At 57.3% G+C, this 12987-nt stretch overlaps 1 protein-coding gene across 1 annotated transcript in view; it reads right to left on the bottom strand.

Annotated features, from left to right (window-relative positions):
* Positions 1-12987, bottom strand: part of ATP9B (ATPase phospholipid transporting 9B (putative)) — a 114353-nt gene that overhangs the window by 88524 nt on the left and 12842 nt on the right. Inside the window, exons 3-5 of the mRNA XM_054583795.1 lie at positions 11158-11308; positions 8501-8614; positions 2675-2783 (exon numbers count right to left, since the gene is read on the bottom strand). Coding sequence (XP_054439770.1) covers positions 2675-2783; positions 8501-8614; positions 11158-11308 — 374 coding nt within the window. The remainder of the gene's footprint in view (positions 1-2674; positions 2784-8500; positions 8615-11157; positions 11309-12987) is intronic.

Raw genomic sequence — 12987 nt, 5'->3', positions numbered from 1 at the left:
TCCGGGTGCCAGAGTTGCACCTGTGTGAGAAACGCCGGCTGCTTTTTGGCTTTTCTGCCTTGCGTGGGTTCCAAGAAGGTAAAAAAAGACGAGCACCGTGCACCAGTCCTCCGAGCGGCCCTCAGACAGGCTGGGTGGACGGCGCCGGGCTCCGTAAGCGAGTCCTGCTCTGCCCACTTCGGGGCCTGGCGCAGCGTCCGGGGCTGAGAAGCGGGGCGCCGGGGCAGGGCAAGCACAGCACGGCACGGGCACACCTTCTGCTCCGCGCCGCCTGCCCTTCCCCGGGCTCAATGGCCCGTGGGCGCAGGAGACCTCCGACCATTTTCCAGAGCCGGATGAAGCGCGTGCTCACAGCGCCGGCCACCCGGTCACGGCTCCCGAGGCAGGAAGGACGGGGGGTGGGGGGGCCCCACACACTCTGCCACATTCGCGGGCATCGCTGCGCCGTTCATTTCTGAATGACACAGTTGATGCACAGAAAAAAATTTCTGTTCTGCCCAAATACTACAACTGACACAACTGTTAAAATTAGCCAGGATTTAGATCGTATACTAAAAAACACAATCAAACTTACACCTAATTTGCCTGGCCATTCTGGGAATTCTTTTTCCCAAAACGAACCTTCTTTTCCACTACATGCCTGTCCTCTACCATGCCACTACCTGAAGCATCAAAGCTTTTTAATAATTTTTTTCAGTTCAATCAAGAGTAACCTTTTAACAAATGGTACCAGGACAACTTAAAGAGTCACACGCAAAAGAATGTGGACTCACCACAGACAAAATATGAAGTTATGATAGATAATAAAGCTGAATGAAGCAACTAAGACTATAAAGCGCCTAAGAGATACAGAAGTAAACCTTTGTAATCTTGGGTTGGAAGATTAATTCTTAGATACAACTCCAAAAGCACATGCAACAAAAGAAAAAAGAGATGAGTTGGACTTCATTAAAATTGAAAACTTCTGTGCATCAGAGGACACCACCAAGAAGGAGAAACTACAACCCACAGGAGACAAAATATTTCCAAATCCTGTATCTAACAAGAGACCTAAATACAGAATACATAAAGAACTTGTACAACTCAACAATTAAAAGACAAATAACCCAGTTAAGAAGAAGACCAAGAATCTGAACAAATATTTCTCTAAAGAAGATACTCAACTGACCAATAAGCACGTTACCAGGGGCTCCCCATCGTGAGCCGTCAGAGATGCAAACCGAGAGCGCAGCCAGCGCCCCCGCGCGCCCCACCGGACGGCTCCTGTGCTAGAGGCGGACGACAGCCGTGCCGGTGAGGACGGGGAGACGCGGGCGAGGAGGCGAAGAGCAAGGCCCGTTGGCACAACCATTCCGCGCATCATCGAAAATGGAGCTACTACCTCATCTAGCGACTTCACTGCTGGGAATATATAAAAAAAGTGAAAACAACGGTCACAAAAACGCGCGCACGGACATTTGTGGCAGCACTGTCTCCAACAGCCTGCACGTGGGAAACGCCCAGGTGTCCCCCTCCACGGAGCCCTGCCCGGCAACGCAGAGAAGTGAAGCGCGCGCACCACCGCAGGGGGGGTTGTGGACGGTCCTGCCGAGGGCCGGCGGCCGAGGTGACGAAAGGCCGCGCGCTGCAGCGCCCCACTTCCGCGGAGCGGCCCCAGGAGCCCCTCGCAGACGCAGCCGTGCGTCAGCGGCGCCGAGGGCCGGGGGCCGGGCCCGGGCGGGAAGGAGCAGAGCGGGCACTGACTGCTGACACAGCCGTAGGCTCCTCCTAGGATGTTAAAAATGCTCGACAGTTACGGCGGCCATGGTTTCATAGCTCCGTGAACGTACCCAAAACCACTGCCCTGTACACTCGAAACAGAGGACTGTACGTCATACGAAATAAACCCCCGTAAGGTATAAAAAGGGATTGTTGGGGACAGGATCATTTCACATTAATAATTCTCTGTGCCGACGTCCGCCCACAAACAGAGGACACCGCGCGCTCTGCGTGCCCGTCCCGCCGCGCACCCCTGGCGGCGGGCTCGCCGGCCGTGGCCTCCTGTCTCGGTGCCTGTTGGGAGCAGCCTCACCCAGGCCCTTCCCAGCCCGGAGCTTTGTTTCACTGGGACTTAAAATCCACACGAACAAGCTGCTGGAAAGCATGCACCGAGCCGAGGTGAAGGCCCGGGTGCAGGCCCAGGACAGACGCCCTCATCGGCCCCGGCCGTGGTCCGACGCTTACTCTGGGTGCTCACGGTCCCCCCAGGACAGCCGCGGGCCTGGACGTCAGGCCCCACGACTGTGTGTGTCAAGTGCGACATGCAGAGGCTTAAATGCAGTGACGTGACGCTTCACGGAAAACATGTACACACGGGGCAGCTTCACATGTCTAAGGACACAAACGGGACAGAGCACACGGGGCAATTACTGACCCGTGTGTGCATGCACGTGCGCATGCAGTGTGCATGTGTATTTACTGTCACACGCATACCTCCACGTGTCTAGAAAATAAATGAAACTCTACCCTGAAATTATATGCACCTATTATAGTAAGAAAATTAAAATGAATTCATGCAATCACATACTCCAACCCGCAGCAACGGAACTGAGACAGGTTTTTGCTCATGCAGGTGAACTCTAAGTGACGGCCCCACCGAACCATCGACAGGCGGGACTGACAGCGCCCTGCTGACCTCTCGCTGTGAGCCTGCTGTACAGCTGCGAGTTCACCTCCTTGTCTCGTCGGAACCGCCGCAGCTCATCGATCGCTTCCCTCATGATGGTGACGGCCAGGACAAATCCCTACAAAACAAAATGAAGGCAGGAATCTGAGGGAACTTGACTTTTAACAAAAAAGTAAGAAAAATTATTTTACTATTTAGTTTTACGCTTTTCCCCTCAATTTACAGTTGACCCCTGAATGACCCGCGCACGGCCTGAACGGGTCCACGCAGGTGCAGGCTTTTTCAGTAAACACCTGCGCTGGTTCTGGTCTGTGGGTGGGAACGGGGTCGGGGGGCATGCACACATCTCGGCCAGTCCAGGGGGGTCTGAGCACCGTGCCTTCTGGCGCCTACGGGCCACCGAAGTTGGGGCAGTCAAGAGCTACATGCAGAGTTTTGATTCCGTGGGGGCCAAACCCCGATGCTGTTCAGGGGTCACCTGTGTATTACTTCTAAAATATAAAATAAATGAAAACAAAGGAAAAAACACAAAAATAACAATGAAACACTGTAGAAGGAATAAAATACAGTAATAGATTCACAGTTCTCACTATCCCAAGAGAATTTGAAAATTCACATACTAGGTACTTCAAGCTAATTATCAGAAAATACTCAGTAACCCAAAGGAAAAACAATCTGCAGCGAACTTCCTGATGTCAGACCTGGAACACTCAAGCAGCCAAACGTCCAACTGTCAAAGACGGCCCTCCCCGCCATCCCGCCCTGGAGCCTCAGCCTCAGGCGACCGAGCGAGCGGAAGCGCCTGGGGTGCCGCTGCCGGGCCCTCCAGAGCCCGCACGGGCGCGGCCCCAGAGAGCGCCGCTGCGGCCGCCTTGGCTCTCTTTTTTCGGGTGGAAGCCTCAGTGCAGCTTGTCTGTGCTTGTCACCTGTCGCGAACTGCCCCAGTGCCGCCCGTGACCCATGCCTCTTCGGACACACGTGCCTGGAGAGCCCAGCCACTGCAGGACGCGCGGAGCCTCTCCCCACAGCCGGGCCCTGTCTGCACTGAACGTGATGGCGCAGCTTCTACGGAGGGACCACTGTCTTTCGTTCTAGATTTTTCTGTGCACCCGACTGGCTGAATGAAGCGGGCCGCTGGGGCCCGGCTGCGTGCGCCCCCGAGCACTGCGTGCGCCCCAGAGCGCTGCGCGCGCCCCGGCCCAGCGCCCACTCACCCGCCAGCCGACACAGGCGGGGCCGTCGAGGCCCAGTCCTCGCCTGCCCGGGGCCGCTCACCCCCCACTGTGGACCACGGCCCCGCCCCATGGGGCCTGGCTCAGACCCTCCGCAGGGCTCACCCACAGGACCGGTCTCCCGCCTCCAGCCTCATCCTCCTGAAAATCATCCTTCCCACGTCTCCAGAGCGTCTCCTACAATATAAACTTGGCAAATACAAAGCCATAGCCTCCTCCAGGGAAGGGCTCCAGCAACTCCCCGCCCTGACACGCCACTGTATTTTTAAAGGAGTGGCTGTTCATCAGGGGACACAGAGGGTCTCAGGCCCTGCCTGGAAGGTGCGTCCTCACAACTGACCTCAGGGGTCAGGCCGGAGGCCCGTACATGGCAGCTGAACTTGCCAGACGAATCTAATCTTTACCCCTTTAAACCTATGGCCGCCCTGGCCAGTGTGGCTCTGCAGATTGAGCGCCGGCCTCCAAACAAAAGGGTCATCAGTTCAATTCCCAGTCGGGGCACAGGCCTGGGTCGCAGGCCAGGTCCCCAGCAGCGGGTGTGCGAAGCAACCGCACATTGATGTTTCTCTCTGCTCTTTCTCCCTCCCTTCCCCCTCTCTAAAAATAAATAAAATCTTAAAAAAAAACAAAAAACAAACCAGCAGAGCAAACCTTGGGTGTGAATTCCTCAGTAACAACGACCCACAACGCAGCGCTGGTTCCCAGCGTTTCCAGCAAGTCAGGGAGCGGAAGCAAGGGCCCACGGACCGGGCAGGACCGTCCGAGCAGACGCCCCAGAGACCAGCGGCTCCACCCGGAAAACCAGAGGCCGACACACGTGGGGAAACCTCCTGGGCACGCACGGGGCCGCGGCTCCCAGGGTCGTGGGGCCAGCCACAGCCCCAAGGCACCGCCCAGGCCGCATGCCCGTGGCCAGCGTGCTGTCCTGGGAAGCTCCTGCCAGCCAGCCTGCAGCCACGGGGCAGGCGAGGGGACAGCCGAGCGGATGCCACCGCCCGCTTCTGAACCGCGGGACCCCAGTCCTGTGCCGTGTCACCTGGGCCCTGACGTGGGTGGGCCAGTCTCCCCGCAGGGCAGAGGGGCGGCCGGGCCGTCCAGGACTCGGCGCCAGCCAGGCTGGGGACAGGAGCCGCAGGGCTGCGCGCAGGGCGTCCGAGAGTGACGCTGGCAGCAGGCGTGATCTGAGTCAGACGGCGGGACAGGCTCCTCTCACGCACCCTGCCCACGGCCAGTGACTAAACCCGAGTCCCGCGGGGCAGCCTCTCCTCCTGTTCCCCCCGGTCTCCAGGGGCACGCGAGCTAGGCTCCCGACAGCGTGCGTCCTTGTGGGGACAGGGAGCAAGTTCTGTCGGCGCGTCCCGGCGCCAGTTCCCCTCGGAGGGGCTGTTGCCCGCCAGGCACTTCTCTGTGCGGCTGGAACGAGCGACCTTCCTGTCGCATGGCTGTACCCCCTCCCTGGGCGGAGGGGCACGGGGGGCAGACGTGCGTGATCGGGGGGGGGGGGCGCGGCGGCGAGGGAGGCCCCGCGGGCGGCCCACAGCTCCAGGTCAGCGCCGGGCCGTCGCAGCGCACCAGCGGGAGCTTCCACGGAGGCGCAGATGCAAAGCCCCGCTTCCTTCCCTTCGGAGCCTCTGGCACGGACAGGGCCGGCCCCTCCTTACCCTGGACCCTGGGGCTCTGAGGACCCGGCCTTGCCTTGGAGGGCGGCTCGGAGCACTGGGCTGCAGGGAGGGCAATCGCTCCGACCCAGCAGTGCATCCAAGTCCCTTTATTTTCAGTCCACTCCTCTTTACCCAGGAAATACAGCAGAGAGTGGTGCGGAGAGGAAGCTGGTAAATAACACAGCCGGCGTGACAGGAAAAGGATTAATTCAGCTCTCGGTGTTCCCAGAAGCACCCCCATGCTGGCCAGAGCAAAGGGACGCCTGAGGTCACCCGTCTGCTGTCTCATCAGGAGAGGCTGGACGTGCGATCTCACAGCCGGCGGCTGCAGGAGGCCGGGCCCAGCCGGGAGAGCCACGGAAATGCTGACGGGCTCCTTTTTGGGGAGCAACCTTACAGAAATGGGGGGGAGGGGGAGCCGGTGAGAAGATGCACAACCCCCGCGCGCGTGAGACCACAGGCCACCACAGGCCCTGGACACGGGACTGCAGTGACCGCACGCAGGTGGATGGGGAGCAAGAGCGCGGGGGCTCACGGCGCAGTCCCTGTGCAGAGACTCCCTGCTCCCGAGAGAGGAAAACACGGACGGCGCTCGGACGCGCACCTTCCGGGCCCGCGCGGCGGGGACGGTCGCCGCAGCCCAGCCTGCGACTGCGGACCATCAGCAGCCACCTTACACTCCCCTTTGCCGGGGGAGGGAAGAACCCTTGTGACGGACTCGTGGTGGAGAACCTCAGAGGAGGGAAGCTTAGCGGACCAGCCCGGGCCGGTGCGGCTCAGGTGGGGTGTGGTCCCTGCACCGAGAGGTCGAGGGTTCGATTCCCGGGCAGGATCCGCACGAGAGGCAACAGATCCATGTTCCTCTCTCCGTCTCTCGCTCCCTCCTCCCCTTCCCCTCTCTCTAAAAGCAATGAAAAAATGTCCTCATGTGAGGATTTTTAAAAAAAAGAACTAGATCTGTATGTGTTGATGTGGATCAATTTTATAAACCAATGTTAAGCTAAGACAGCATATTGCAAAAAGATACAGAGAGTTAAGATAAACTTTATGTAAAATCCCTAAAGCATGCAAAACACTACTGCACATTGTTTAATGATACAAATGTGCGGACAAAAATCACCAAGAGACGCAGCAAACATGACCTCCAGCTCCGAGCAGAGGCCGCCCGCAGCGGGAAGACAGGCAGCGAAGAGGAGGAGGAGGAACCCCCTCGGCCCGGTATGGGGCGTCAACCCCCGCTTTTAAAACTGGGGTGTAAGTATGAGTGTCCCCCTTCCTGGCACATGCAATGCCCCCTCACACACACCGCTCCCGGCTCCGCTCAGGAGGAAACCGAGCGCTCGGCGCGCCCCCGCCGCCCCCGCGCCCGCGCCCTCGCCCTGCGCGCGGGCCCTGCCCCGCCCTCGCCGCCCCGCGCCCGCCGCCCCCCGCCCCCCGGCCCGCGCGGTCCTCCCTGGCGTCCTCTCGGCCGCGGGTCGCCGCATCCCGCTCGCCGCCCCCGGGCCTGCGCTCCGGCCGGAAGCGCCCGGCCTCACGCGGGGCGGCGTCGGCGCTGCTCGGAGCCGCAGGGGGCGCAGACCCCCGCCGCCCGCTGACCCAAGAATCGTGCAGTTCCTTCTGTCCACGTTTTGACCCACGTTTCCCCATTTACCTAACGTGCGTCCCTTTAATGTTATTAAACACTTCTCCTAAACATCACTTTTAAAGCTGCACAGTAAGACAGTATTTCAACATGTTTACTTCTGCATATAGCAGAGGTAAAACGTCCACTGTCAGACATGACTCTTTAAATAATCTTTTCATCTAAAGTAACAACAGGCATTCTTTAGACTGGATGGTAAATCACTATTTTTCGGGACACAGCCCTCAAGTGCAGGCTCTGCGCCCGTCTCTGCGGCCCCTGGGACTCTCCCCGCCCCCCCGCCCCCCCCCCCCGCCCCCCGCAGGACAGACTGACGCCTGCGCCGTCAGCACCGACGTCCCCTTCAGTCTCGCCGATCTAACGAGGAGAGCGGAGCCGCTCTGTCACTCCGCACTGATGTTCCCTGCACAGGGACTTCCGCTGCTCCCAGTCACCTGTCTACGGGAATGGCCTGCCACGGCGGCGGTGGGGGGTGGGGGCTGTCTCAGCTCCACCTGCCCACAAACCAGACCCCCGCGCCCATCCCCCTCTGTGAGGCGTGGCCCGGAGACCCCGGCAGGCAAGCCCCCGCGCACCAGCGGGGGTTCCCGCTCTTCGGGCCGCAGGGTCTCCGGAGACCTGGACCCAGGCCCTCTGCACGGCTCCTCCCCAGAGGGCGTGCTCGCTCCCGCCCACGCGGGCCCTGCCCACCTGCACTGCGGATCTGCCCCAAAGGAACCGGCAAGCGGAAGCAGTACGTCCTTCAAGGCAAAAGGAAGAAGGCACACAGTTATCTGCAAATGGCATTAAACTAGCAAGACAGCAGGTCTCACAGGGGAGTATCTGTAAGCCTTGCTTGCCTTCCAAGCATTCGCACACACGGAGCTGTCAACCGGAAGCCGCCTGGACTCACTGGGCACTTTCAGGGCTGACTGTCACTTCAGCTAAAGGTAAAAACTGCCCCCCAGTCAGGGCGTCAGGAGCTGGGGCGCGGGCCCCCCACGTCCTGTCATCCCCAGCTGCTCCGTGGGCCCAGGAGGGAGCGGGCGGGGAGGGGCGCTGGGGAGAGGCCCGCGGCCGGGGCCGCCCTGGCCGCGCCAGCAGGGGCTCTGGAACGGCCCCGCCCCGCCAAGGAGCGTGCGGCTAAGGGCTGCGAAGCTCTCGGCGACAGAACCCTTAACGTCTTTCAAAAAAAGGCTCAATGACACACAGTGACGATGTCAGGTTTTTAAAAACCTGGCCAATTGATCTATCATCCAGTTCAACTCTTCAAACTATATCCTAAATGTTCTGTAATTCAGTTAATTTCAAAGGTCTTTACCAAAGGGGCCCAGTAGGTGTAGAGATAGCCGATTTTCAACGCCGGCACGAACTGGGAGCAGGAGACGACCAGAAAATAGAGATTCAAGAAAAACTTGAATTGTTCATACAAAACCTAAAAAGGAAAAGAAAAAAATTAAGTCTCTCCAAAGAAAATCTGCAATACCTCATTGAATAATTAAAATCAGCATAACACCTAATAAGCTGCACTTCCATGAAATAGTAAACACACACCCTAAGTCCGAATCAACGTAATAGTTTTGACATTAGTTTTCCAATAAGTAAACCATATATACAGAAAGCGATATTGCTCCCAAACTGTATTTAAAAGAAGGCCATCAGAACACTCAACTACATTAAGAGCGTCCTCGAAAAGCTGTTGATTCTCCTGCGCGCAGCTTCCCGCGTTCAACTCCTCGTCCGCCCTGTGGCCCTTCGGCCGCACGGCCGAGCAGGCGGGCGCCCGGGCCTCCCCAGGGCTGAGCGGTCAGCAGAGACACACGGGGCTGGAAAAGCCGTGCCACCCTTCTGTTCGTGCAGTGACAAGAGATAAAATGCGACAGCCGCTCCTTCGGAGCGCGGGCGCCTGCTCAGCCTCTCGAAGGCCGAGGGCGCGGCAGCGCGTGCGGGGCGAGCCTCTCCAGCGCGGCCCTAAGCTCCTCAGAGGACTCGCTTCCCTCCACGTGTACGAAACGACAGAGCACGACGATGCGTAAATTACAGACCGATTTTCAGGAAGACAGCCACCTACGTATTCTTTACAGTCCCCTGGTATTTGATCTTCAACAATAGTTCCAGATATAAAATTACTATAATTCAATAAGATGTTAGAAATAAAATTCTGTAACTTTTTGTTTTTGCTTAATTCAAACAGAATTATTTTTAAGGTAGAAAAACAAGATGTAGTATATTAATAGACTTCTATTTACAAATTCTCAAATTAATAGATTTAAATTGAAAATCAAATGGAACAAAACTCATGTTTAAAGATGAGAATAATTCACAAACACAGCACATAACAATTACAATGAAACTTGTTAAAACTTGCAACTCGCACATGCAAGCCCCTTGGATGCCACTGTCCCTGCAGCCGGGGGGGCCGTGGCGAAGAGCTCGCGCGGACTGAGCGAGTCGGCAGCCGCCAGCCGCGCGCCGTGAGTCACCCGCACCGCCGCACTGCCGTGCGTGTGACTGGAAAGCCGGTTACATGGTAACACGTTTATGTTCCTCGTCATTTTCAACTATTGCCTGAAAATGTCTGGAATCATTTCATAAATTAATCTCAGCGGGACAGAAAGCCCTCTCTGTCTTCAGTGATTTCTTTAAAATCTCAGTTAGCATAAATTATACCTATTAGCAATTCAGAAATTGCCATTCATGCTAAAAACGGAATAGAATTCCTACTGTGCAATTACCAAATGTTTCTAAAATACTACGTTTTAGATGAAAAGACTAATTTAAGAGACAACCTAAGAAAAAAACCCTCCACACGGTGAGAGTTGTGCAGACACACCGACAGGCACCCGGGGCGCAGCCGGCGGGCGCGGCGGGCTCTGCCGGGCCGGGAGGCCGCTCCGCGGCTGCGAGCCGCAGTGATCGGTGCTCTGCTGCGCACTGCAGGGGCTGGCGACCTCAGGGCCGTGTACGACGCTCAGCCAATCCGGGGGTATTTAGTAAGAAACCTAAGGAGACAACAGTTCATCAACGATGGGACACGTACCCGTCTGAGAGGCACTCTGCCCTTTACTGTCCTGGCAGAAGATCACACTCCTAACCGGAGACATTAGTCCTGTGTGTTTTAGTAAGGATCATAGTGCTGACCAAGCACTTGCCGACCACTGGACGGACGGGAGGGCGGACCGACGGGTGGGGGACACGGTGCCCGCGTAGAGGCAGCATGACAACGGAAACGAAACACGAAGGACAAAGCCACCCTCACGTGGCGTCACCAGGACACTGCCTGGCGGGCCAGCACCAGAGCCAACACCTCGAACGTGTCAGGAGCTCTGACGTGGGGATATAATCAGTACCAGCTTCCCTCTGACTTCAGAAAGGTAAATAAGTCTGTCATTAAAACAGGGCATGACACACCAAAAGCAAAAGGTGTTCAGCTATGTAGTATTGTAATAAAAAATAAAACATTTAAACTAACTTAAAATTAGGATAATACCTATTTAAAGAGGACTGCAATAACCACACAAGGAGTAAAATTTATTTACGTGAATAAAAAATTGTCACACACACTAACGAACATTTTGTTACTGAGCCATGAATTTGAAACACCGTGACACTTCAACTGTGAAGTTCCTGGGCAGGCCTTCAACAGTACCTTCCACTTTTCCCTGCGAACAAATTTCCAACGGAAAAACAGAATATACACTTATTTTCTGATCATTTTACTTAGCTTCACTTGATTAACTCCACAATAATACAAATATGTTTATCTAGAACTGAAAGTAATAAACTATTTATAAATTTTCATCCATTGAATTCTATATGTCCATCAAAAATGCATATGAATTATTTTATAATAATATAAACATGGCTAAAAAAAATATGACGCAATTAAGAAGGAAAAAAAATTAAAAAGTAAAAAACGACAACAGTGAAGCTGGCGGTATGACGGGCAACCCACATTCAGGAACTTAAGAGCCTCACCCCGGGCAGGAAAGTGAAGACGCTGTATTTCTGATTTTTGATGGCGTTTCTGGGGTGTTTCTCTTCGCACTTCTCTGGGTGTCCGAGCCACACGGTGCGCGCTTTCAGCTCCCTCTTCCTCCGGCAAACGCTTACCAGCCAGTCGCTGCAACTGCGAGACGTGAAAGACACACAGTGGGTCTTCTTTTTTAATTAACTCTACCGACATCAGGCCGACGATGGCAGCGTCGGCACTCAGCAGGCCCGGGCGCGCATCCCATGCCGGCCGCCGGCGTCCCCACAACAGGTCGGTCACAGCAGCGCCACCTGACGGGAGACGCTGGGGCCGAGGAAGCGACCTTCCCTGCGTGGGCCCCGTCTTGGCACGACAAAAGGACCGGCCTCCGGAGCAGGCAGAGCTTGGCATAAACAAGATAAATGTCACTAACGGAGGAAGGCTCGCTGGGGAAGGGCGGCTCCCAGGGCCCCGCTCAGTGGTTCCGCGCGGCTCCGCCCGCCACGGAGCCCCCGCTCCTCTCTCAGAAGACGGTGCTCCAGGAGCACTGACCTAGCGGAACCCTGAGGTGAGGGCTCGAGGCCGCACTTAACGCGCCGGAGATGGTTCGGCGTCGCCCACCTGCCCACGTTTCCGCGGCCGATGCGCAGACCCTGTCGGTCCCGGCCCGGTGCCTCCGCGGCCAGGCCGGGGCGACCCAGCTGTGCGTTCGGGCGAGAGGGCACCCGGTTCCCAGCAGGTTACTTTTCTTAAAATACTCCAGACAATGAGGAAAGGTAACAAATTCATGGTTAAGAATAAAATAACTGTGAACTTAAATGTCAGCAGTAAGGATTTGGTTTCATGTGAATTTCTGGAATGTAAACACTCAGAATGGTTCATTAAGAGAAGCTGTTAGACCTCATCTTCTGACTGTAGCCAGGACTGGGCCGACAGCCAGCGCCCAGGACAGACATCCTCACCTCCCGCGGTGACAGGGAGGCTCGACAGCTAGCGTGACACCTGCCTGAGGGGCACGGCCCAGCCTCTGCAGCCACACCCATGCCGCTCCCCAGACCCGCGGAGACTGAGTGCAGGGAGCTCCTCCGCCCCCGCCCACGGCGGCGCCCCCGAGCAGGAGGGCACGCCCCGCCTCCCGTCCTCGCAGCTCCGGCTGTGCCCAGAGCATCTCCCGCCGGGAGGGACGGGCTCTGCCCTGGGGGAGCTCCCAGTCGGCTGGCCCGTCTCCAGCGTAGCCGAGCATGGAGAGACCCGGCTCCGCACGCACAGCAGCGTCCCGCCGCAGCCTGCTACCGCTCTGCGGCGAGTTAGAGCGGACGGCCTCCCTACCCGCAGGGCGCGCCCAGCCCCCAGCAGCATCGGGCACAGCGCGAGTGAAGGGCCTGGGGCTGCCAAAGCAGTACCCCCCGCCCCCACTGCTGGGTCAGGTGGGAAGGCACTGGCCGAGTACATTTTGGTAGAAGGTTAATGATATTTATCTTGTTTATGCTTAAATCAAGCAAAAACTAAATAAGGCTTCAAATAAAATAAGCTTCCACCTCCCCTTAGCCCCTCGCCTCCCTGTCCTCAGCCACTTTCCAACACGTGGGCAAACCGCGCTGAGCGCCGCCGCCGCTCCCCTGGGGCGACCCCCGCCAAGCGCCAGGGCGGCCCCTGCCAGGGTGCACGGCAGCAGCTCCAAACTGTGACCTCCTGCCCAGCGGCCGCGTGGGCTCCTGGGCGCGAGGACCCCGCAGCGGCGGCACGCCCCAGCTCTGGGGGCTCGGCCCTACCCTGCCAGCTGCCCCGGCGACTCCGCCAGCTGCCCCAGCGCCGCCCAGACACAGGGCGCTGCG

The sequence above is a fragment of the Pteronotus mesoamericanus genome, unplaced genomic scaffold, assembly GCF_021234165.1.
Source record: "Pteronotus mesoamericanus isolate MK-2021 breed Mesoamerican mustached bat unplaced genomic scaffold, CSHL_Meso_final contig_74, whole genome shotgun sequence".
Classification (NCBI taxonomy): domain Eukaryota; kingdom Metazoa; phylum Chordata; class Mammalia; order Chiroptera; family Mormoopidae; genus Pteronotus; species Pteronotus mesoamericanus.
Note: the sequence above shows the minus strand (reverse complement) of the source record. Positions and strands in the feature narration are given on the sequence as shown.